This window comes from Giraffa tippelskirchi, chromosome 1 (assembly GCF_054371585.1).
Source record: "Giraffa tippelskirchi isolate mGirTip1 chromosome 1, T2T-mGirTip1v1.2.pri, whole genome shotgun sequence".
NCBI lineage: Eukaryota > Metazoa > Chordata > Mammalia > Artiodactyla > Giraffidae > Giraffa > Giraffa tippelskirchi.
The window spans coordinates 146,817,290-146,844,306 of NC_137275.1; the positions used below are offsets into that span (position 1 = coordinate 146,817,290).

The 27,017-nt window shown below is 34.4% G+C and overlaps 1 protein-coding gene across 15 annotated transcripts in view; it reads right to left on the reverse strand.

Moving 5' to 3' along the window:
- Nucleotides 1-27,017, reverse strand: part of CNTLN (centlein) — a 331,587-nt gene that overhangs the window by 32,772 nt on the left and 271,798 nt on the right. For all 15 annotated transcript variants that reach the window (XM_081499257.1, XM_081499287.1, XM_081499348.1 and 12 more), the window contains 2 exons: nt 7,465-7,656; nt 1,410-1,507 (listed from right to left, as the gene is read on the reverse strand). In XM_081499257.1, the coding sequence (XP_081355383.1) occupies nt 1,410-1,507; nt 7,465-7,656 (290 nt within the window). The remainder of the gene's footprint in view (nt 1-1,409; nt 1,508-7,464; nt 7,657-27,017) is intronic.

Consider the following 27,017-nt stretch of genomic DNA (forward strand, 5'->3'; position numbering starts at 1 on the left):
AATATCTTACATATTATCCAATGTTATACCTACTGTAAATTTTTAAATGCTATCTGATTAATTGCAAATTAATAAAATAATTGCTTGGGATAAAATATTGCTGTTAGTATTTTGAGTAAAATATTAAACTCTATAATCCAGTTGTGACTTGGTAAATGCAGTATTTTATATAAACATATGCATTAAAAAAAAGAACTGAGAAAGCTTAATAAAATTTTTTGAAAACTTAAAATTATTATATTTATATTCTACTCATGCTTCCAAGAAAAATACAAGTAACATTTAGAGATTATCAAAATCATAATCACTGATTGTTTCTGATAAGAAACTATTCTCTACTTTAATAAACAAGTATAAAATTTGATAATATCATATAAAGACACTGAAGTGATTTATAATATCATATAAAGACATATCAGTGATTGAACTGATATATCAGTTTAGCTTAAGGTGATAATGCTAAGTATAAAGTGATAAATGTAATAACCATTATTACTATTATAATAAGAACAATAACTAACATGTAATGAATGTTTACTATGTACCAGTCACTGTTATAAGTGCTTTACATGTATTTCAATTCTAAGAACTTCTGAGTTAATTCTATTAACTTGAGATCCAGAGCTGGCAGGTAAAGAAGACAGGATTCAAAGAATGTTATCTGAAGTCCTCATTGGTAAACAGTAAGACTAACTCAATCTATCAATAAGCTTCAAGATATCCTGCTTAATAAAAATTAACCAATTTTCTTATCTAACAGCTTTATCTACTAAGATCATTTTTAAGTAAGTCATCTCAAATTATGAATGACTAGACTTCTTTCTAAACACATCACTTCTAAGCTCTATATATCTATAAAAGATACAGAAAGGAAACAATTTTGATTCTGTAGATAGAACATTTTAAACTCCTTTTTTAGTATAAATACACAAAGTACAATATTTCATAATTCTTCAGTTATTTTAAATACAAACAAAACTTCCCTTTTTTCCATCTTTGCTTTACAAGCTTAGGTAATAAATCCAATATAAATCAATATATATACATATATATATGTACATATTTTTATATACATAATTTTAGTCAAATAATTCCTACAGTCTAAAGTTTTCTGTTCATAGTGTTTAGTCCATTAACTGATATTTATTCAAAATTAAAACGTTTACTCTAAGAAGGAAAATCTATCTTTAAACATTTTTACTCTAATTAATAAAAGTAGTAACTATCTTGCCATCAACTATGCTATATGTAATGTTCTTTACACTGTCATCTTATGTAGGTTCAAACATAAACTAAGAAAGGAAAATAATTTTAACATGTTGGTATTGTTTCTTGGGGTGAAGTGTTTAATAGAGTTAATTGCCACTAGGTGGCACCAAATACAAAGGATAAAAATATCAAGCACTTACTTTTCATGCATTTCCTTTATGTGTTCTTCTTTTGCTAGGAGTTCAAATTTCAGAGACTTCAAGTTCGATGATTGTTTAGTGAGTTCATTAGTTGCATTCTAGATTAAAAATACATATAAATTTAAATATACCTTGCAATCTTGTTCTAAGGCAGCATAAATATAAATGTCATTCTCATGAAGAGTAATAAAAATGCAAAAATTATGGTTATAATTAAAATGAACATTTAAACACTTGAAAATGTTTCATTTTGTATGTTCTAATAGAAATATCAGGGCACACTAAAATTTTTATATAACATGTCAAAATCATAGAAGAATATACACTCATATAATAATTGCAAAGATATTGCAAACATATATTTACAGGAAATATAGATTTTACAAAATTTAAATGTGTATTACTAAGCATTTTTATGGTTTAATAAGATCACTTAAAACTAATTCTGGATTTACTAATAATCAGACTAAATATAGTCACAAATGCTTTGCCGCACCTCCCACCAAGAGGATGGAATGGAGTCCATCTCCCATCCCTCTTAATCTGATCTGGCCTGTGATTTGCTTTGACAGAAAATATCTGGCATAAATGACACTTGTGCAAATATCAGATCCAGGCTTTAAATTGTTGTGGCTTGCACCTTTGCCCTCTTGTAATGCTGCTCTGGGATCACCTGCCAACAAATACAGAGGAAAGGCCATTGGAAGAATACTGGGGTACCCCAGATGAAGCCAACAGACCAATCGTCAGCCTGTGAGTGAGGCTCTCTTGGAACTTCCAGCCCAGGTAAATCCTTGGTTTAGAAGAATGCAGGTGTGTGAGGGGACCCAGCAAACAGCCCAAAAGAACTACCTAGTGAACCCACTGGAACATAAATTGCTGTTGTTTTAAGCTGCTACATTTTAGGGTAATTTGTTAGATAATAATAAATAACTGATAGAGAATCTCATGAATACTGAATACTTTCTTCCTTGAACCTATGTTGTTGCTGTTTAGTTGCTAAATCCTGTCCAACTCTCTTTGTGACTCCATGGACTGTAGCCCACCCAGGCTCCTCTGTCCATGGGATTTCCCAGGCAAGAATACTGGAGTGCATTGTCATTCTCTTCTCCAGGGGATCTTCCTGACTCAGGGATCAAACCCCTGTCTCCTGCATTGGCAGGTGGATTCTTTACCACTGAGCAACCCTGGAAGTATTTATATATAATTATTAGTTTTTCAAAGCAGAACAGCATTATGGAATTTGTTGTTTGCACAGCTTAGGGGCCAGGGGTAGTAACTAGAGTGCCAGGGATCCCTAGCTTTCAATTTTGACTCAAGTTCCAGGAAAACATGCACCCTAAGATATTATTTCGTGGTTTGATATTTTGGATTTTTACCTATAAGATAGTGTTGACAGACATTTATTCACGTGTTAAATTTTAAAAGTATTAAACTAATATAAATATAATAAAAATAATAATTTAATAATCTTAAATTCTTTCTGGAATGACTGTTCATTCATTTAGAAATAATAATCCAAGATTACATTAACCAATGAAAGTGAAAGTGAACATCGCTCAGTTGTGTCTGACTCTTTGTGACCCCATGGACTATACAGTCCATGGAATTTTTCAGGCCAGAATACTAGAGTGTGTAGACCATTCCCTTCTTCAAGGAATCTTCCCAACCCAGGGATTGAAAACCCAGGTCTCCCACACTGCAGGCAGATTATCTTTACCAGCTGAGCCACCAGGGAAGCCCCCACATTAAGCAATAGTGATACTTTAATATAATGATATTATATTATAAATATTATCACTACATTAATTGGTATATTACTATGTCTAATTTATTACTACTGTATCATTATATTGTGATGCCTTTAAAATACATCATGATATAAATAGCTACTCAGCCTTGCTCTGAATGGTCCCAGGCTGCTGTTTTTCTAATTTTGTATTTTTACCTTAGCATTTTTATATTTTCTTTATCTGTCAATCTGTTGATCATAATTTCTTACTTCTCTCAATATTTCTGCCTAAAAACAATCATCCTGTCCCTTAGTATGCATACTTCTAATTTTCTGCCTTTGAGGTGTTTTCTACTGAGAAGGTAAACAAATAAACTCATTACAGCTGTATTTAGAATAAAAGACAATAGGTAGTTAAGTGAAGAGTGAAAATATCTTCAACAGAATAAACTAAGTAGATTTTAAGATAACTGATTCTTTTATGTTTTTAAATTTATGTTTGTTATTTTAGGTGGCTGAAAAATGCAGTGATTCTGACTTCTGGATAGTTGAGGGATTATAGAATTATAATAAATAAAACAATGCCAGCTTGACAGATACTTTTGTCAGACTCTCTAAATCTCACAGCTATTTTAATCCTCAGAAATCCTTTTGAAGTGGGTACAAAGTTGTCCCTGCTATAGACCTCTGGAAGAACTAAGTAATTTCCTCAGTCAGGTCCCACAAGAAGTTACTGGACGAAAAATGATTGAAACCTAGGTCCCATGACCCTTTTCCATTTCCTACAACATAATATTTATCTGCAGCTACAAAATCTGGAGTAAAAGACATATTTCAAAAGTGTCATAATGGTAATAATTTATCTTGGTTAGAGTTATTCTGTTTAAGTTTATTAAATTCTTTTTAAAATTTCTGAATAAAAGCATGGACTCTGGAGCCCTATTGACTGAGTTCTAATCTCAGCTCTGCCTCTTTAGTAGCTTTGTGACCTTGAACAATTAACTTACTCAGTTTTCTTAACTATCAAATAGATATAATAATAGAGCTTCTCTCATAGGCTTGAAACGAGTAATGAGTTAACATTTTTAAAAAACTTAGAACTAGACTGACAATAGATTATATATAAAGTAAAAGTAGTTTAAAAACTGGAGCCCATTATACAGAGTGAAATAAGCCAGAAAGAAAAACAACAATACAGTATACTAATGCATATATATGGAATTTGAAAGATGGTAACGATAACCCTATATGCGAGACAGAATAAGAGACACAGATGCATGGAACAATTTTATGGACTCTGAGGGAGAAGGTGAGGGTGGGACGTTCTGGGAGAATAGCATTGAAACATGTATATTATCGTATGTGAAACAGAACACCATTCCATGTTCGATGCATGAGACAAGGGCTCAGGGCCAGGGCAATGGGATGACCCAGAGGGATGGGATGGGGAGGCAGGTGGGTGGGGGGTCCAGGAAGGGGAACACATGTAAACCCATGGCTGATCCATGTCAATGTATGGCAAAAACTATTACAATATTGTAAAGTAATTAGCCCCCAACTAAAATAAATAAATTTATAAAAAAAATAAAATAAAATAAAAACTATTATTCTTCATTATTAACTTACCGGAAAGCTGGAAGAGAACACAGTATATGTCAAAAAGTATGCTTTCAACAATTAAGTGGTCAAAAAAAAAATCACAAATATAAATTAGTGTACTATTCAATCCAGATTACATAAAAAGCTACAAATTAAATAGAAATAACCAATGAATATCATTCACTGGAAGGCAGTTTTATGTCACTACATATCCTATTATCTATATAAAGTTAAGTTCCTTGAGAAAATGTGTCTAATGTGCATAAAAATGAAGCTACAGAAAATGCACATGAGCCTTCTAATTTTTGAATGAACCACGTACATCTCAGAGGTATACCTAAGAATTTACATAGAAAAGTTTAAATTCATTGGATAAAACAAAACAGATGGATGTAGATATTTAAGAGATTCAAATCTAACCAGGTTTTTTTTAAAGTAGGCATAAAAAACATTATGTAGAAAATACTCTATTTCTTGGAAAATCATGTTAGCAATTTGATACCTATTATGGGCTGAATTGTGTCCTGGCAAAATTTATATGCTGAAGTCCTAACCTTCCCCTACAGAGTACCTCAAAATGTACTTGATAGGGCTTTCAAGGAGATAATTAGGTAAAATAAGGTCACATGGGAGGGCGTTTATCTAATATGACTGGTTTCCTTATAAGAGAAGAGTTAAAACAGGCCACACAGCCTGAGAGATGATGATGTGAGGGCACAGAAAGAAGGTGGCCATCCACAAGCCAAGGAAAGAGGCCTTAGAGGAAATCAAAACTGCCACTACTTCAAGCTTAGATTTCTAGACTCCAGAACTATGGGAAAAAAACTTCTATTATTCAAGCCAGCCACTCGATGGTACTTTGTTATGGCAATCCTAGCAAACCAATACAATATCAAAACATAAATTGTAGTACCCTCCAGAATATTTCCATATTGAAACATGAAATAAGACAAAAGTAAAGATTTATCCTTTTTGTCCCTATGTAGCCTGGTCAGTGTTTCAGGACTCCAGGTTAGATATGGACAATGTCACTTCAAACTTACATCAAGCATGATCTAAATTGCTTAGGCATTCTTATTAGCCTCACCTTTATGACACATTCTTTCAAAGTGAGGATGATTTATACATGGGTAAAAACTTATACCATGGGACATCATGCTCCAAGAAGCTTACAGATATCCATACAGGCCTATTACCAAAATTTGTTACAAAGTATTAAAAGCAAGCAAAATCAAATAAGTAAAATAAAAATCAACTTAAAATTATTGACAATTTAAAAAATTTAGAAGTCAGATTAGACGTTACTGGATTTAACATTCTATTTTATCTTGGTGAAAACAAAACTATTAGGCACATAAGACAAATATAAGAAGAATCACAGAACTGTGAATAAAAGTCTCTGTGGCAGATAAGATCAAAGAAGACTTCAGTGGATTTTATCCTCCATATAAAATCTAAACACTGCAATGTTCAATTTATACATTTTACTCCATTTTATTCAGTCAGAAACACATTTTAAGAGCAGATATACAGTACCAAACTTGCACAACTGTATTTTCTCATTTCTGTTATGTAAGGTAGTTAAAACTTATAAAATGTAGTTGTTAAGGCTAGTTCTATACACAAAACCTCTCTGAAAAATGATTTTTAATAAGCATCTAAATTAATATCAATTGTTTTATCTGATTATTAATAATAAAGCAAAATATTTTCAAACAATAGTACATGAACTATTTTAAACTTTATCCTAGTTTATACTACTAGTAATCCTTCTTTAAAGATGTTATTATTAGAGAGAACGCATATAATATTTTGGATTGAAAGCAACAGAGTCTATTGGACAAATCTATACCCTAATATTCTCATAACAGTCATGGTTATTACTGTTATATTCTGTGCATTTTCAACCAGAATTTTCTTTCTAGTAACTCTCATTATAGCTATGGTCCCACATACATTTAGCTTCCAGCGAGCAATCCCACTGAAGAAAATAATTAACATGTGAGGAATAAATGAGCATGTTTTAAGAAGCATGAAAATGAACTTTCCAATTAAAACTCACAAATCCTATTGCTTACAAGATATTTCTCTTTAGCATAAGGCCAATCTTACTTTTAAGTTGCTGACAGTTTCACCTGGACTTAAGACATAATTCTTTATAAACAAAAGAAACACTGCTTTTTATTCTCACTCTTGGGTTTAACTTGTTGAAATCTATTAAACCAACTCACCTTTGCTCTGTGCCTCTTCTCTCTTCCCCTAATTCCCCATCTCCAACAAAGAACCATCAGATTAAAATAGTAGTAAATGTGTACAGGAAAGCAAATCTATTTATATTGATACATTACATGTTTGAAAATAATTCTGTTCAGTGGCAGGCAGGGAGGAATTGAATAGTGGAATAAATGGCAATGGCCAGTTTCCATCATCTTCTAAGTTAGGATCTCATAGTGTCTTGTCGTTTTTTCAGAGAATAGTATTATGAATTACCAGAAAAGAATCTATCACGCTAAAATAGAAAGATGAGGTTAAGTGTAGTATTAATAATTTGAGGATTATTTATACCATAATTTACCTTTATTAGTAAAGTTAAATTACAATTGACAGAAACATATCTTTAAGGATTCTTGAGTGATATCTTTAAAATATTCTTTAAGGATATCTTTAAACATATCTTTAAATACCTTAATACATGTTTTCATCTTTAATAAAATTTATAATCACCTTTAGTTTACACTGCAATTGCTTCATTTCCAAATCCATGCTCCTTGAAGGGCCAAGTGATGTAATCTGTATCCGTGGAACTGTCACCCGGGAAACTTCTTCAGTCAAACATGTGATTTCAGATGAAGATTCTAATGTCTTTAGTATATCTTCTTTTTCTTTTCGGAGCTCAGCCAAATCCAAATTTAGCTTCTTTTTAAAGAAAATAAGCATAAATTTGTTATAAAAGTAAATACAGTTAACCTAACAACTATCGTGTCAACAAAGGTCCATCTAGTCAAAGCTATGGTTTTTCCAACAGTCATGTATGGATGTGAGAATTGGACTATAAAGAAAGCTGAGCGCCAAAGAATTGATGCTTTTGAACTGTGGTGTTGGAGAAGACTCTTGAGAGTCCCTTGGACTGCAAGGAGATCCAACCAGTCCATCCTAAAGGAGATCAGTCCTGAGTGTTCATTGGAAGGACTGATATTGAAGCTTAAACTCCAATATTTTGGCCACCTGATGTGAAGAGCTGACTCATTTGAAAAGACCCTGATGCTGGGAAAGATTGAAGGTAGGAGGAGAAGGGATGACAGAGGATGAGATGGTTAGATGGCATCACCAACTCAATGGACATGAGTTTGGGTAAACTACGGGAGTTGGTGATGGACAGGGAGGCCTGGCGTGCTGCGGTTCATGGGGTCACAAAGGGTCGGACACGACTGAGTGACTGAACTGAACTGAACTGAACAACTATCAGCATCAATTTGTACAGGTAGCAAAATGCTAACCAAAAAAGTGACACTAATTATAAAAAGTTATTTTACAAAAATTTTAATTTCCACTAGTTTTTGCTTAAGGTTGTAAGGCTTTTAAAGGTTAAAAGAAAATAGACTAGCTGTACTCAGTATCTTTTGGTTAGCTGGTCTTTACTCATGATGTGCTATTTCTTTGCCTTCATATAAATGGGGGTGTGCCAGAGATTCACATATTTGATAACCTTGTATTTAGGGCTGATATCCTTAACTTGTAAAAGCCAAGATGGAGCAGGACAGGATAACAGATGTTAGTTGTTTATTCCATTGGGTAAGTCTTACCACCCTATACAGCAGCCAAAATGCTTCTCATTTAGCAACATAAATGTTAAGTCCAATTAGCGGAAGAGGCTTATTAGAGATTTAGTTCAAATAAATAGCATACAAATGAATTCGCTCAGTTTTATGCACTTGATTGATAGTTGACAAGTCCTCTTTGTAATGTTGAGGTAGATTATATTGAACTCCTTATATTTGAATTTTTAATAACATACACATTTTACTAAATGACATACTGGTAATGCTTTTATGAAACAGTGTAAAAGAAACTATCTTAATGTTATCCCCTCTCATTCACCAATCTGTAGTCAGCAGAATGCCACCAAGCTGTAATGGCATAACAACCTAGAGATCCTTAAGAGGATAACTGCACTACTATTTTATTATTCCAAAGAAGCTTATAATATGGTAGTTTAACATAAGGAACAATTAGACAAAATTGCTTAAATCTCTCAGAGGGGGGAAAAATCTTTCTTTGTTAAGAATTCTAATTAAAACAGTAAAAGATCTGCTAACACATACAGTCATATATATATGGGACATAAGTTATTTAAGCATTAACACTATGTTTAAACACAATCTCTAAAAGAATACCAATAAATCTATAATTTCATATGTATGTGTGTGTTCATGTGTATACTGTAAAATATGAATGTTTCAGATCATGAATTCAGAACTAGGGCTTGATATATTTGAGATTAAACTATGTTTTTGTGAAGTAAGAAGTATGTTCTGATGATAAAAATTTGTTTCTTTGGCTCTATTTCAATGTATGATCTAAAAGGGTGTTTTTTTAGATTTTCAGGAAATATTCACTCCTTGATTGTCCCAAAGGTAACAACTACTTAATATCTAAAAGCAAACTCATAATTTCCCTAAATCTGAAAATCTTCCTGGTTATTATGTTCATTAATTTTCTGTGTCCAATCAATTTTCAGGTTCTATAAATGATGCAATGTTTCTCATACTCATTTCCTTCTGCAACTGGCTTAATAACGAAGACTTATTATCCCACTAAGACCATTGCAATAGCCCCACAGGCAACCTTTCTCTATGTTCAAACCATCTTTTATGCAACTTTCCAAAACAGCACTGACCTGTGATTCTCTTATTCAAAACTCTTCAGAGGTTTCTCAGCCCCAAAGACTAAAGCTCAGATATCTGTGGTTATAAGCTCTGTCAGATTTAGCTTCAATTTGTGTTTCAGTCAGACATCACTTGCAGTCGAACTTACCTGCTCTTCCCCAAACCTTTCAGCCATTTCTACTTCGATGACTCTATACATGGTATATCCTCTGCTGAAATCTCTCTCATGTGTTAAGTATTTCCTCCTTTCTGAAGCCTTCTCTGCAGTTTTCTTCTTTTTTTTTCAACCAAGTAGCTTCTTCATTTTCTTAGCTCCCATAGTATATGCCTGTTCCTCAACCATGAACCCTAGTAAAGCCTTGAGAGAGGACTATGCGTTCATTCACCTATGTATCCATCCCCAACCCCAACATAGTATCTAAAAGCTATGCCTTCTATATACTAAGAACCAGAAGAAAGATTTCAAAAATTCAAGCCTACCTTTTTGTAACACAGATGGTACTATAAAGGCACATATTGATTTCATCTTTTATTTATAATCTTTCTATTTTTTTCTTCTGAATTTTTCATTTTGTATTGGGGTATAGCTGATCAACAATGCTGTGATAGTTTCAGGTGAACAGTGAAGGGACTCAGCCATACATATATGTGTATCCATTCTCCACCAAACCCCACTCCCATCCAGGCTGCTACATAATATTGAGCAGAGTTCCATGTGCTATACAACACTATTATTTTATTACTATATAAATTAAAATACATTTTTATTAGCAATGTAATATTATTTGTTGTTGTTTAGCCACTAAGTTGTGTCCGACTCTTTGTGATCCCATGGACTGTATTATAGCCTACCAGGCTCCTTTATCCATGGAATTCTCCAGGCAAGAATACTGGGTGCCAAGTTGCTCAATCATGTGTGACTCTGTGATGCTCTGGACTGTAGCCCACTAGGCTCCTCTGTCCATGAGATTCTCTAAGCAAGAATACTGGAGTGGGTTGCCATTTCCTTCTCCAGGGGATCTTTGCCACCCAGGGATAGAACCTGAGTCTCCTGCACTGGCAGGCGGATTCTTTACTGTTGAGCCACATTTTTACTTAAATAGTATGCAACAGAACATTTAAAATACTAAAGTTAATGCTTTGCATCTAAATTAGAATTTTTGGGAGTTTCATTTGGTAATACATAACTCATGGCAACAATCCCAGATGGAATTTCAAGCAACACAAAAGACTAAATTTTGATGAATCAATTTTCTTCCTGGTGGCTTCTCTTATTTGTTAAACTTGTATGCAATTAGATATATTCTTTCCACAGTGGCAAATCCTGACTTCATAAATATATCTTTTGTTAGGCAAAGACCAAGGCAATAAATATATTTCTTTAAAAGATATGTATATGTAGATTTTACTTCAATTTAATGGTATAAAAATATAGTAAACAAAGAAACACTGAAATTATGGAGACAATAAAACACATAACCTGTGATTAAAATATAAATCTTGCTTTCATTAAACTATTTTAAATCTACAATCTTTAGAACAAGTTTTCAATATTAATTATATATGTCTAGAAATGCTATACAGCACCTGTTGAAATAGAGGAAATACACAAATCATATTCTATCAGTTTGGAATCCTTTGATTATCCATTATCATTTTGGACAAGTAATAATGACTATTCTTAGTTAAAGAATTCTGTTCCTTATTTGAGAAATTTTATGGAGTCGAGAAGCAGAAAGAATAACTTTCTTTTATTTATACTTGGTTTGGAATGTGAGACTTTTGTGGTGACCTTCTTAGAAAGTGACTGTGCTATAAAATCTACCAATAAACTAAAATAACTCTTAAAATCACTATTTTTCTCTTTTTATCAGAAGCATGACTCCTATTTCTATATTATTACCTTTTCACCTCTAATCAAGATTTTAAAATAATTAGGTCATATCACATTAAAATCATAAATAATACTAAAACCATGGAAGAGTTATAATTTCTGGATTTGGGATATACTGCTTACCTGTGACATTGGTGACACTTACTGAGTGACACTGAGCAAGCACTTGATTTTGTTTCCCTACTTAAAAACAGATGATGCTTGCTTACCTAGTAAAAGTAATTTTGAGGTCAGATTTTTTTTTAAATCTATGATCAGTTCAGTTCAGTCGCTCAGTCATGTCCGACTCTTTGCAACCTCATGGACTGCAGCATGTCAGGCTTCCCTGTCCATCACCAACTCCGGGAGCTTACTCAAACTCATGCTCATCGAGTTGGTGATTCCATCTAACCATCTCATCCTCTGTATTCCCCTTCTCCTCCCGCCTTCAATCTTTCCCAGCATCAGGATCTTTTCTAATGAGTCAGTTCTTCGCATCAGGTGGCCAAAGTATTGGAGTATCAGCTTCAGCATCAGTCCTTCCAATAAATATTCAGGAATGATTTCCTTTAGGATGGACTGGTTGGATCTCCTTGCAGTCCAAGGGACTTTCAAGAGTCTTCTCCAACAACACAGTTTAAAAGCATCAATTCTTCGCTGCTCAGCTTTCTTCACAGTCCAACTCTCACATCCATACCTGACCACTGGAAAAACCATAGCCTTGACTAGACGGACCTTTGTTGGCAAAGTAGTGTCTCTGCTTTTTAATATGCTGTCTAGGTTGGTCATAGCTTTTCTTTCAAGGAGCAAGCATCTTTTAATTTCATGGCTGCAGTCATCATCCACAGTGATTCTGGAATTCCCGAAAAATAGTCTTTCACTGTTTCCATTGTTTTCCCACCTATTTGCCATGATGTGATGGGTCTGGATGCCATGATCTTAGTTTTCTGAATGTTGAGCTTTAAGCCAACTTCTTCATTCTCCTCCTTCACTTTCATCAAGAGGCACTTTAGTTCTTCTTTGCTTTCTTTTATAAGGGTGGTGTCATCTGCATATCTGAGGTTATTGATATTTCTCCTGGAAATCTTGATTCCAGCTTGTGCTCCATCCAGCCCTGCATTTCACACGATGTACTCTGCTTATAAGTTAAATAAGCAGGGTGACAATATACAGCCTTGATGTACTCCTTTCCCAATATGGAACCAATCTGTTGTTCCATGTCCAGTTCTAACTGTTGCTTCCTGACCTGCATACACATTTCTCAGGAGGCAGGTAAGGTGGTCTGGTATTCCCATCTCTTGAAGATTTTCCACAGTTTGTTGTGATCCACACAAAGGCTTTGGCGTAGTCAATAAAGCAAAAGTAGATGTTTTTCTGGAACTCTCTTGCTTTTTTGATGATCCAATGGATGTGCAATTTGATCTCTGGTTCCTCTGCCTTTTCTAAATCCAGCTTGAACATCTGGAAGTTCCCGGTTCATGTACTGTTGAAGCCTGGCTTGGAGAATTTTGAGCATTACTTTGCTAGTGTGTGAGATGAGTGTAGTCGTGAGGTAGTTTGAACATTCTTTGGCATTGCCTGTCTTTGGGATTGGCGTGAAAACTGACATATTTCCAGTCCTGTGGCCACTGCTGAGTTTTCCAAATTTGCTGGCATATTGAGTGCAGCACTTTCACAGCATCATCTTTGAGGATTTGAGATAACTGAACTGGAATTCCATCACCTCCACCAGCTTTGTTCGTAGTGATGCTTCCTAAGCCCCACTTGACTTCACATTCCAGGATGTCTGGCTCTAGGTGAGTGATCATACCATCATGGTTTTCTGGGTCATGAAGATCTTTTTTGAATAGTTCTTCTGTGTATTCTTGCCACCTCTTCTGAATATCTTCTGTTTCTGTTAGGTCCATACCATTTCTGTTTTTATTGTGCCCATCTTTGCATAAATGTTCCCATGGTATCTCTGATTTTCTTGAAAAGATCTCTAGTCTTTCCCATTCTATTGTTTTCCTCTATTTCTTTGTACTGATCACTGAGGAAGGCTTGGTTATCTCTCCTCTCTATTCTTTGGAACTCTGCATTCAAATGGGCATATCTTTCCTTTTCACCTTTGCCTTTCACTTTTCTTCTTTTCTCAGCTATTTGTAAGGCCTCCTCAGACAGCCATTTTGCCTTCTTGCATTTCTTTTTCTTGAGGATGATTTGATCACTGCCTCCTGTACAATGTCACGAACCTCTGTCCACAGTTCTTCAGTCACTCTCTCAGATCTAACCCCTTGAATCTGTCACTTCCACTGTGTAATCACAAAGGATTTGATTCAGCTCATAGCTGAATGGTCTAGTGGTTTTCCCTACTTTCTTCAATTTAAGTCTGAATTTTGCAATAACGAGTTCATGATCTGAGCCACAGTCAGCTCCCCGTATTGTTTTTGCTCACTTGGTAAATTTTATGTTTACAGTTTTATTGTTAGCACTATTATTTTGAGGAAACGCTATTGCACAAAGTGTCCTAAAGGCTGAGAACCTGAGTTAATAACAGTTTGCTATATACATATATATAGACACACATACATATATCAAATAATTCTATAATTCCTCTCATGGAAGAAATCTTTTTTGTCTAAAGTAAATTAAAAAACATTTACTCCTTGGAAGGAAAGCTATGACCAACCTAGACAGCATATTAAAAATCAGAGACACTACTTTGTCAACAAAGGTCCGTCTAGTCAAAGCTATGGTTTTTCCAGTAGTCATGTATGAATGTGAGAGTTGGACTATAAAGAAAGCTGAGCGCTGAAGAATTGATGCTTTTGAACTGTGATATTGGAGAAGACTCTTGAGAGTCCCTTGGACTGCAAAGAGATCCAACCAGTCCATCCTAAAGAAGATCAGTCCTGAGTGTTCATTGGAAGGACTGATGCTGAAGCTGAAACTCCAGTTCTTTGGCCATCTGATGCAATGGACTGACTCATTTGAAAAGATCCCAATGCTGGGAAAGATTGAAGGCAGGAGGAGAAGAGGATGACAGAGGATGAGATGGTTGGGTGGCATCACTGACTCAATGGACATGAATTTGAGTAAACTCTGGGAGTTGGTGATAGACAGGGAGGCTTGGAATGTGGCAGTCCATGGGGTTGCAAAGAGTCAGACACGACTGAGCGACTGAATTGAACTGAACTGAAGTGTTATTTGTTCCTAATTTAAGATTCCTTACTAGGATACAAGCCAATTGGAAGCAGATGTGTTATTCTGATTTTTTATTTCTCCAGCAGTGCAATTCCTCTACAATTTTTTAAAAGTTTATATCAATTTAAAAGTTGGCATCAATGAGAATAATACTGAGATTTTTATTGATTTATGTGTAGTCAAGCATATTAACTAAAGGTTATAAAATAGAACTTAATACTACAAAAGTTCAAAATGAAACACTAGTTATTAGTTATTTATTTAAATATAACACTGAAGAAGCATAAGTCTTTAAAAAGAAAAGAACTCTCTAAGCAACTGTAAGAAGAAACATGAATACATTAGAGAATTCATTATTCAGTAATGAGCACTGTGGTAGAATCCTGGCAGAATTCTTGGATAACCCCCAAATGGCCCATCCCTATTTTTGTGAGTTGCACCTGTGAACCTGATAGACTATCACTTCCAGGATTACATTATTTGTATTATGTTATATGCAAAAGGTTTCTTTAGATGTAAATTATGGTCCCCAGTCACATGACTTTGAGTTAATCAAAAGCAAGATTATCCTGACTGGTCCTTTATAACCAGGCGATCCCTTTAAAAAAAAGTCAGAGAGAATCTACTGATGGCCTTGAAGAAGTAAGTCACCATGTTTTGAGAGGACTACAGAGGGGCCTATAAGGTAAGGGCCTAAGGAAGGCAGCAGGTGATGAAAAGGGTCCTCAAGCAAGAAAATATGGACTTTAGTCCTACAACCAGAAGGAGCTAAAATTTTCCAACAAACACAGAAGCTTGGAAAAAAACTCTAAACTCCAGAAAGAAAAGCAGCCTGGCTGACACAATGAATCAGCCTTGTGATACTCTGAGCAGATGATCAACTAACCTGTGCCAGATTCCTGACCATGGAAACTGAATGTATATTGTTTCTAAGCTGCTAAATTCATGGTACTTTGTTACATAGCATGGAAAATTAGTATGAATCCCAATTTTTTTTTAACGCACCCCTTTTCTTGAACCAATTCCTTTTTCCCTTATTGCTACCCTGCCTTCCCTTAAGCAAGTGTCCTGAACCTGCATTGTATATTGATAGTTTATATAATACCCTCACTCTGTTTTTTTCTTATCCTCATCTATAATTTTGTGTTTATTTTTTAATTGCTCCAAAAATTGTTCCAGTTTCTCACACAGAAATATAAATTGCCTATTCTAGATCTGCATTTTGTAGCTTAACTGCCAAGCAAAAAGTGGCTTGTTTTGTTTTGCTGCTCTCAACAGTAATCCCATGAACAGTGTAGATAAGGCTCCCTGGATATACTCACCTTTATTCTCTTACAAGGGAGTTCATTCATGCCTTTTATTTTGGGCCCCAACTTGCTATTTTCTGGAAGATTTTGCTAGATAATATCTAGATTCAGGACCTGATTAAATATCTATGATTCATTCTTTTTATACATGTTATGTAGTAGGCACTGTTACTAGCTCTGTGTTTTCGATGATAAATAAAAAAAGTTATAATCCTTGCCTTTAGATAGTTATCAGTCTATAACTGAGAAATATATCACAATAGACTACAGTAGGTAATATGGAGAAACAAATTGGGGAGCTAAGGGAACTGCTGGTCTTCAAATCCTGTCTTGGTAAATGTGAGTTACAGCCAGTTTCTTTCCATGTATATCTCTTGATTTGTTTTGTCAAATGTTTCCTGGAAGATAGGTATAACATTAAAGGCCATAGCTAGATCTACAATCATCCTGCTTTCTGACTTTTACTTTAGAGAAGGCATCTGCCAGACCACTACTGAGTAAACTCTGGGCAGTTGATGAGATGGAGAGTCTCTTCTCCAACAGGGAGCCTCAGTAAACATTTTAAAGTTCAAGAATGAATTATCAGAAAAAATAAAACAGGCCCCATGGAAAATATAATATAGCTCAAGTAAAAAGAGAAAAAGGGTTTTAGAAAAAAATCAAATCAGAAAGAATCATTTCCCTAATCAATCCTCAAAACAATATATTTTTAGATACTCTCTTATCTTGCTGTCTCCAAAGAATAAAACATTCAACATGATACTAGTTGTTAATGTATTTTGAATATTTTACTAGTTGAGGAGCAGTAGAGTAAAGGAATAGGATATGGTACAGCTCTTCATTTCTTTTTTTGGGCTGATGCTGACTTTTTTTTTTTCTGGATAGTAACAACCCTATAGCATTGAAAAACATTATTCAGTTCTCCATATATATTTTTCACCACTGGATTAGTAACTTAAAATAACGAACCATTTAAACATTTGAAAATCATTTTGGTTGGGGCAGTGGGATCTGAAAAGTAGACACATGGAAATGCTAGAAAACCCAACCCATTCATGAGGGTGAATGTCAGGGTCACAGGAGCAGGAATTCTGGGAAGCATGTGAAGGAAATAGTTTGTGGCAGAAGGATTCTTTCCAGTCCACGCTGGGACAAAGGTGAGACATCAAATGTTAGAAAAGGTCAATAAATAACCAGAGTAAGTGAGGGTTAGTTCCCATTTATAATAATAGTGGGGTCTCTTTATTTTTTTTTTCTTCTTTCAAAACTCAAATGCCTTGATGGTCCAAGCAGGGTAAGCAATTATTAAATAGGAATGGTCTGTTTCCAATTGCTTCACCAAAATCTTTAATCTTGAATTTTGCATAGGACTGAGAATATTGAATGAAATTATTTCACATGGAATACATAAGTTCCTTTATATATCACAATCAGATTTTTCTGGCTCACACTTAAGTACAGGCAGCAATTTTAAAATCCTATATTATGATCTTAAGAAATTATAACAAGGATTCCATTACCAGAACTAAAGCAAAAGATACTGAAGAGAAAATTCTAGTTGCAAAATATCCATGTAAATTTTATGGGCCATACTGTGTTAGAAAGTCACCACGAACTTATGATATTTCTCCCTCCTGTGGATAGTGTTAATATTCTTTCATTGGGAATATTTTTTTTTTGTAAATAATAAAACTGAAAGAAATAAAATTCTGTGTGTCATTCATGTATAAAACTAAAAGCACAGTCACTTAATTAAAACATTATATGAGTTACAAAGAACACTACCTGAGTTTCTAGGTCACTAGCAAAATATTTTCCATACAAGTACTTATCTGGAAAGATAAATAGTTCAGATTAATAACTCTTTCAAGTTAGTAACAAGTGTTTTAACTTAAAACATGAATTTTCCTTTGTTATGATACTTGAAAACTTCAAGAAAAAGAATTAAACGTTAAAAACTACCAATCAAAAAAACAAAAACAAAAACCAAAGATCTCAGGCAGAGGTGGATTTATTTATGTAACAAAATTTTCTTAAGAAAAATACACTTAGTTATAACATCACTTATTTACAAACTATTTTCTGGCAAGTTTAATTATTAAAAGCCTACAGTATGTTTTACCAAATGTCAAGCAAATGAAGGTAATATAGAGGACTTTTTACCAATGCTTTTGCTAGTAGTTAGACTTCAGTAGCCTTTAGAGACCATTAAGTACCCTTTGGCTAATTGGCCAATGGTAGATTAATCCTCTCTTTATTCTAGCAGCACTATTTTAACACCCTTTACACTCTGTTAGTGTAGCATCTGAATGACAAAATAATATTGTGCATGAATAATAAGCAGAAAAGTTAAATTAACATTTCATGTTTCACATGCCATACCTATGTGTCAGAAGAACTTTCTTTTTAAGTCACTGACATTCAACTTTTTTAAACAATCTCATGTTGACATCTTATTGAGGTGAATCTTTCTAATTACTGCTAATTGCCTATCAAGAATAAATCTCTTTTCATGAAGTGCAGTTGTCTAGTACAGATGAATCCAGCTCCAGTGTGCACATTAAAGACAAAACAGGACACTTTAGGTGCTACTTTGTTATAAGATCATACTAAATATGGCTTGCAATTAACAAAGCAGTTTTTTATAGTACTGAAAATGCCAATCTGTCTTGTGCTCAAATTAGATTCTATCAAAGAAATATGGATATCTGAATATGGATAAGAGATATGCTACTCTCAGTAACGATTTACAAGGAGTAAAATGAATTCAATGCCCTTATGCTTTGTAATGTAAGTTCCAGATGATGTCCAATAATTATATTGTAAACACACCTGAATATTATTTCTCAAAATGAAAATCAACTATTTTCAAATCTATTTTCAAATCAAAACTATTATTTCAAATGTCAAATTGTTTAAACAGCTTACTAATATGTTTAATTTTTAAAATAACCCCAATACTAAGAATATTTAACACGTATCTTTTAATTTGTATTAATTTTTAGTTTTGTATTAATAAATAGTTTTGACTTTACAGGCATGTGATACTAGCAATATAGTGTTTTCAAAATAATCTGAATAACAAAATTGATGGATTTTAATTGGACTGAAGTTAAACCTCATCACTTAAACTTCTGTTTCCACAGCTATAGAAAAAGAATCAGCAAAGAAGTATTATATGTGAAACTCGAAAAATTAACCAATACAACTAACTTTTAAGTATTCACGGAAAAACAATATTTGGCTTATTTATAGCAAGAATTGCTCAACTGTAGCTCTGCTATTATTTCCAATTACCTAATGTAGTTACTAAAACAAAAGTGCCCTTAAGACTTACATGTGCCTGTGTGCTCAGTTGCTTAGTCATGTCCAACTCTTTGCTACCCCAAGAACTGTAGCCTGCTAGGCTCGTCTGTCCATGGAATTTTCTAGGCAAGAATACTGGAGTGGGTTGCCATTTCCTACTTCAAGAGATATTCCTGACCCAGGGATCAAAGCTGTGTCTCTGGCGTTCCTGCACTGGCAGGTGGAGTTTTTACCATTAGGGAGACAGATATTTGGAACCAAAAGTACATCCCAAATAATTCATGATTTTTACTAGCATAAAAATTTCTCAGTCTTCATATGGTAATATTATAAGTTAAGTTTCAGTCCTCCATATAGCTGATCTACATATGGCATGCTTACTGATGATCATCAAGTTGCAATGCGCTGATTTCCTTCCCCAATGGGAATGAGAGAAAATTGGCAGTACCATCTGATATGCCAAAAGAGAAACTGAACAATGTCTCTTTAAATCCCTCTTTTTTATTCCCCTTCTCCTGCTTTCTACTGCTTAAACTCAGATAATTCAACACAGGAATATCTATTCCTCACAGGTACTATAATATATACATATATCCTCTTAAATTCTATTTTTCCTCTACCCCTTTTATCAACACTTTTCTTCAGTTACAGGTTGTATAGGGGCTGGAGCAAAAGTTGGGGTTCAGTTCATCCAAACTGAACCACTAAAACAATGAAGAAAAGAGAAAAAAGAAATAAACATGCCAAATCACCAAAAATAACAGTTGATGTTTCAGGGTGATATTAATAATTTATCTGTATTTACATAAAGAACAGCCATAAAATTTCAAGTGAAGTTACAAATAGTGATTGAGTTATCAGGAACAGAGGCTACCAAACTCTAGAATATCTGCAGAAGTCTCATGAATTCTGCCTCATTTTCCTCAATTAAATATGGTTTTCCTAAGCAATAGATTTCAACACTTTTATTTGATTGCTTTTTCCATCCTAGTAGAATGATATTGCTTTTTCATGCACTGTGTTTTATTGCACAAAAAGGCCTTGGTGGACTGGTCTGAGAAAACTAATGCCCACATATATAGTATTGTTAGTAAACGGAAGTCATAGCCTAAACAATTAAAAATTGCTCATAATACTTAATTCTTACATAGACTTCAGAAGAAAGGTATTAGTATTTCTTCAAAAAATTTTTGACTTCTAAAAATTTATAATAGACTATGATATATTTCTGGAATTCATATTTTATAAGACATATTCATAAGCTTCTAAAACACATATAAATGAACATTATGCTTATTTAAATTATACAGGACTCAACTCGTATGAATCATGCATTATCACACTAATCCAAATGAAATATTACCAGCTTTCTGGGTAATAAACCCAAAGATCATCATTTCTAGCTCCACATTTATGTATTCAAATGAGTAATATGTTATATATTTCTTAAATATATAAAATATGAACAAAATCTTACTACTTGGAAAATGAAAGTTTTTACTGATGGGATCAATCGTTACCACATGTCTTTCCTGAGTTATACCACATCAAAGCTCTGCAAACAAATTACTTGGATTAAAGCCAGTTGGGATAGTTAAAACACACTACAACTTATTACAAACTCAACAGCAGCAGTACTAAGTTTTCATTTGATCGTGATTACATTTATAAGTATGCTCTACTAAAATTCTCAAGGGAAACAAGTTAATAATGCTTTTCTCTATTTCCAGTGCAAGCTTCACAAGATTCTAGAGAGTAAAAACAGGATATTTCTTTATAAGAATGGTTTTTGTCATCTCTGGCTCTGATACTATAAAAGATTATTGATATCACTTAAAATGCAATTTTTTCACTAAAAATTAATATATGTGGAAACATATATTAAAAAGGTTAAAAAAAACCCTTTCATGATATAGAGTAGAAATTTATTTTAAAGGAGAAAAAAGAGATTTACAAATCATGGACTTAGACTAAATTACACAGTATATTTCTTACTGGTTTTACTTAATAAACTTTAACACAAAAATTTCACATAGGAACTTCTCCCACCATACTTCATTTCATCTTTCTATTTAGAACTATCTTCTGTTCCTCATATTCTTTCAAGTAGGAGAGCCTGACCTAACAGAGTAGTCACTCAATAATTTACCTGACTCAGTCAGTTGTGCTAAGTGAAATGTTATGATTTATACAGATCTTTAGGAAGAGGGTAGTCTGGAGTTCTTTTCATTTTTACTAATTAAGCTGGTTTCTCTGCTTTCCTTCTGAATCAGTGGTTCTCAAAGAGTACATACTACTTAGATATGTATTTTTCAAACTGGGCATTTTTGAGTGCCACAATAATTGGCAATGAAATGGGTGAGTCAGGAACATTAGATGGACTGCAGTGTGTATATTGGTTCTGCCCAACAAAATTGCTTTGTATCCTGTGTAACTTTCAAACTTCCTGTCAATTATTCATGTAGATGAAAATATGCATATAATGAAATGAATCTATATCCTAACTAAAAATATACAATAAACAAAGTATTTTTTCTGGCACTCTCAGAAATTTATAAACTGTTTAAACTAAGGCAAGACTGAAACATGAGAAAGAAAAATTCCTTTTCTTCTTTTGGGTCTAGGCTCTAAGGATGTTACCACAGAGACAGTACCCATGGTGAGGGCCACATGGAGAATGCTGGTCTGAGAGGCAGACGTGTGAGATAAAGAGAAACCTTAAAGACATCAGTATCTGGTTCCAGTTAAAGTTATTCTTCTCAAGTCCATCCTTTGATTTTGTAAGCTTCCCTGTCCCCACCCCCTCGCTCCCCCCACCCACACCAATGTTAGTTTGAGTTCAGTTTCTATTACTTGCTATCAAGAGTCCTGCTAGTATAAACCCTTCTTTAAAAAGTCCAACAACCTCTTCTCAGTTGTCCTATTTTCTATTCTTCTATGGCATCTGACACTGTCAACCAATGCTTCTCTTTTTCTAATTGAAAATTTCCCCTTCCTTTCTGCTTTACTGTACTCTCCCAACTTTTCCTTCCCTGATTTTTCCTCTGCTCATACTCCCACAAACTTATTATCTTGCTACAAAGATCTGTTCCACTCCCAGTGTCTTTTTCTTGGATAATCACATCAATAAGTTTCTTTTTTTCATTTTTTATGAAATATTTCAAATATTCAAAACAAATATCCCTTTATCAGTCACTCAACAAGGCAATGTATTACCAACAGAATTGAAGGTCATGATCTTATTTCATCTGTCTCACCAGAAATAAAAATTATCCTGAACATCTTTGGTGTTTATAATTCTCTGACATTTCTTTATATTTTTAAACAAATGTGTGTATTTCCAAAAGACATAGTGATTTTAAGACATCCTTTTTTTACATTTTAACATCTCTGAATTTGGGTTCCATCTTCTCTTTCTGGATACATATAATTCCTGCTATAACTTAAATAATATTTCTTTTTAAAAATAGCATATTTTGTTTAATATTGGTAAATAGAAATTGCATCCTCTTAGCATATATTGATTTTATATCTAGCAACCATGGGGTCACAAAGAGTCGGACACGACTGAGCGACTGAACTGAACTGAAATGAATCTAGATGAAATCTACTATTAATTTGTCTTGAGATTCTGTGCAGATAAGCACAGTATTTGGAACTAATAAAGTTTTTTTTTGCTTTATTTCTAATAGTTAAAAATTCCATTTCTTTTTCTTAATGTGTTGCCTGTGCCCTCCAGCACAATGTTTAAGATGAGCAGTCACAGTAGGCATAAATGTCTTCTTCCTGGTTTTAAAAAGAATTCTTATAAATTCCACCATTGAGTATGGATTCTTTCAAGCTTTAGGGAGATAATTAACAGAATAAGAAAGTTCTCAGTTATTCCTAGTTTATTAAGAGAATTTCACCATAAAGAGGTATTTAATTGTATCAAAAGACTATCTGCATTTTTTTAATTGTGAAAAAAATTATATAACATGAGATCTACTTTAACAAATTTGAGTATAGTACAGCTGAATTTTGCTTTTTTAAAAAATCTGTTTAAGCCACTCCTTGTCTTTTGATTTAGAAATAAATGTAAATTCAATTACACTTAAAGTTATTATTGATAAGAAAGTACTTACTATTGCCATTTTGTTTACTGTCTATCTTATAGCTCTTTTTGTCCCTATTTTCCTCTCTTCCTATCTTCTTTTGTAATTTGTTAATTTTTATAATGATGAGCTTTGATTCTGTTGCATTTCCTTTTGTGTATCTTCTATAGGTATATTCTTTCTGGTTACTATGAGGCTTACATAAAACATCATATATAACAAACCATTTTCAGCTGATAACTTAGTTGAACATCAATTAAACTTGACTTCGAAATACATCTCTACTCTTTAACTTCTTCCCAAACATTTTATGTTATTGATGTTATAAATTACATCTTTTTATATTGTCTGTCCAATAACATATTTTTAAGTCATAGTTTACATACGTTTTGTCTTTTAAACTCTATGCCAGCACTAAAAGTGATTACACGTGTTAAAGTATCACAATATTATATACAAAATATAGTATCACAGTATTCTGTATTCATCTATATAGCCTATATATTCTCCTTTACCAAGTAAGCGAGCTTTATAATTTCATGTTTTCATATTGCTGTTTAGCATCTTTTCATTTCAACTTGAAGGATTCCCTTGAGTATTTCTTGTAAGTCAGATCTAGTGGTGATGAACTCCCTTGGCTTTTGTCTGAGAAAGTCTTTATTTTTCCTTCATTTCTGAAGGGGTCTTTTTACCAGATATACTATTCCTTGATGGCAGTTTTTTCTTTTGGCCATTATTTCCTTAAATAAGCTTTCTGCCTCTTTCTCTCTTCTCCTTCTGGAACTCACACAATATTGGTCCACTAGATATATCCCATAAGTCCCTCAGACTTTCTTCACTCTTTTTCATTCTTTTTACTCCTCTGTCTTGGGTAATTTCAAATGACCTGTCTTTTATTTCACTGAGTCTGTGTTCCACTTGATGAAGTCTGATGTTGAACCCTTCTAGTGAATTTTCAATATGATTATTGTATTCTTCAGCTCCAACATTTCTTTTTTTATTTTTTAACATTTTCTATCCCTTGTGGCTCATCTGGTAAAGAATCCGCCTGCAATGTGGGAAACCTGGGTTTGATCCCTGGGTTGGGAAGATCCCCTGGAGAAAGGAAAGGCTACCCACTCCAGTATTCTGGCCTGGAGAATTCCATGGACTGTATGAGATCGCAAAGAGTCGGACACAACTGAGCAACTTTCACAAACACACATCTCTTGCTGAAATTCTCATTTTGTTCATGAATCATTTTTTTGAGCTCATTGAGCATCTTTATGACGGTTATTTTAAATTTTTGTCAGATAATTAATATACCTCTGTTTCTTTAGGGTCAATTTCTGAAGATTTATTTTGTTCCTCTGATTGGGCCATTTACTATCTCCTTGTGTTCCTTGTAACTTTGTGTTGTTATAACTGAACTTGAAGAAGTTCATCTCTTCTGGTCTTTATGAACTGGCTTTGCATAAGGAAAGGTCTCTATCAATCAGTCCAGCTAGAGATTCTGGGAACTCTCAAATCTTTTCTGGGGATATGACTTCTCCCAATGCATGTGTGTAGATTTCTAATATAAAGGATTTTTTTTTTTTTCAGGATCTGATAAATTCTTGCTCCCTCTGCTGTCTGTCTTCTGTACTGAGCTCCTTAGAAATAGCAGCATGCCACCTAGCTCTTTTTTGTTCTCAGCAGCACCCAGGGATGTACCTAGAGTATGCCCAATTCTATCAGTGTCCCAAACTGGGCCAAATAGATACTTGTCCCTCAGGCAGCCACTAAAAAGCCAGAACCCTGGACACACATTACATTCTTCTTCTCTCTGAGGGAGAAGCAACCGAGCTATATCACCTTCCGTCTTCTGTAACATGGCTCCTCTGGAACAGCAGCATGCCATCCAGCTTCTTTAGGTTCTTCAGTGACCCCCAGGTATCTACACTATGGCGGGTCCCATAAGTGCTCTAAGACAGGTGAGAAAGAAGCCAGCCCTTCAGACAGGCTTAAGGTCCAGTATATTCTTTCCCTCCGTGGGGAGAAGCTGGGAACGGGGCGTTTCTCACAGGTCACAAGGTGGTGTGCCAAAGTAGAGGACTGTATCAAAAACAGTGCCCCAATTTCCCCAGCAACTTGAGTGCATCTGGCTATGCACTTGTAAGGGATGCAGGTGCCTCTTGACTGGTTTCTGGATTTCTCACAAAAGGAGCTGGTCTGAGCATTGTTGAAATGGGGTCTCTGTAGGAAAAGATCTGGTGCTTCCTATTCTGCCATCTTGTGGATGTCAACCTAGATTCTGCAAATTTAACATATTTTCTTCCCTTCTTTGTTATAGTGGTAAATTACATGGATAAATTTTCTAATTAAACTTTAAATTTCTAGGATTTCCTGGCTTATTCATGATTTTTAAAAAATATATTCTTTGATTAAGTTTACCAAGGGTTTGGAAATCAGTGCTATAACTATGTTTATATTCATTTCCATTTCTAACATTTTTTAATCTTGTATTGTCAAACTTATGTTACCCTCATAAAATGAGGAGGCATTTGCTTCTACTTTTTTATGCTCTTTGGAAAACTGTGTGCCTGGTAGAACTTAGATAAGAAACTCAAATCTCAATCTCACCTAAGCGTTCATAATATAGTATTACTTTCCTTATTAACAACTTTATTAAGGTATACTTTACATTCCATAAAACTCACTCACTCATTAAATGTATGGTTGAATGACTTTTAGTATGTTTATGGACTTGTGCAACTGTCACCACAGAGTAATTTTAGAACATTTCCATCATCCATACCAGACAGAAACCTCATGCCCATTCACAGACACTTCCTTCCCATCCCAAGGCCTATACAATCACTAACCTAAATTCTATCTCTATAGATGTTGCCTTTTCTGGACATCTCATAAATGAAACGGAGAAGGCAATGGCAACCCACTCCAGTACTCTTGCCTGGAGAATCCCTTGGACAGAGGAGCCTGGTAGGCTGCAGTCCATGGAGTCGCTAGGAGTCGGACACACCTGAGCGACTTCACTTTCACTTTTTACTTTCTTGCATTGGAGAAGGAAATGGAAACCCACTCCAGTATTCTTGCCTGGAGAATCCCAGGGACGGGGGAGCCTGATGGGGTGCTGTCTATGGGGTCGCAGAGAGTCGGACATGACTGAAGCGACTTAGCAGCTTAGCAGCATAAATGAAATATTACTGTATGTGATCTTTGTAACTATTTCTTCTATTTAACATGTTTTCAAAGTTCATCTCATGTTGCAGCACATGTTATTACTTCATGCCTTTTTATTGCTGGGTGATAATCCACTGGATTGTTGTTGTTCAGTTGCTCAGTTGTGTCCGATTCTTTTAGACCCCATGGACTGCAGCATGCTAGGCTTCCCTGTCCTTCACCATCTCCGGAATTTGCTCAAATTCATGCCCATTGAGTTGGTGATACTATCTAAACATCTCGTCCTCTGCTGCCCTCTTCTTTTGCCTTCAATTTTCCCCAGCATCAGGGTCTTAATCAATGAGTCAGCTCTTTGCATCAGGTGGCTAAAGTATTGGAGCTTCAGCATCAGTCCTCCCAATGACTATTCAGGGTTGATTTCCTTTAGGATTGACTGGTTCGATCATTTTCAAGTCCAAGGGACTCT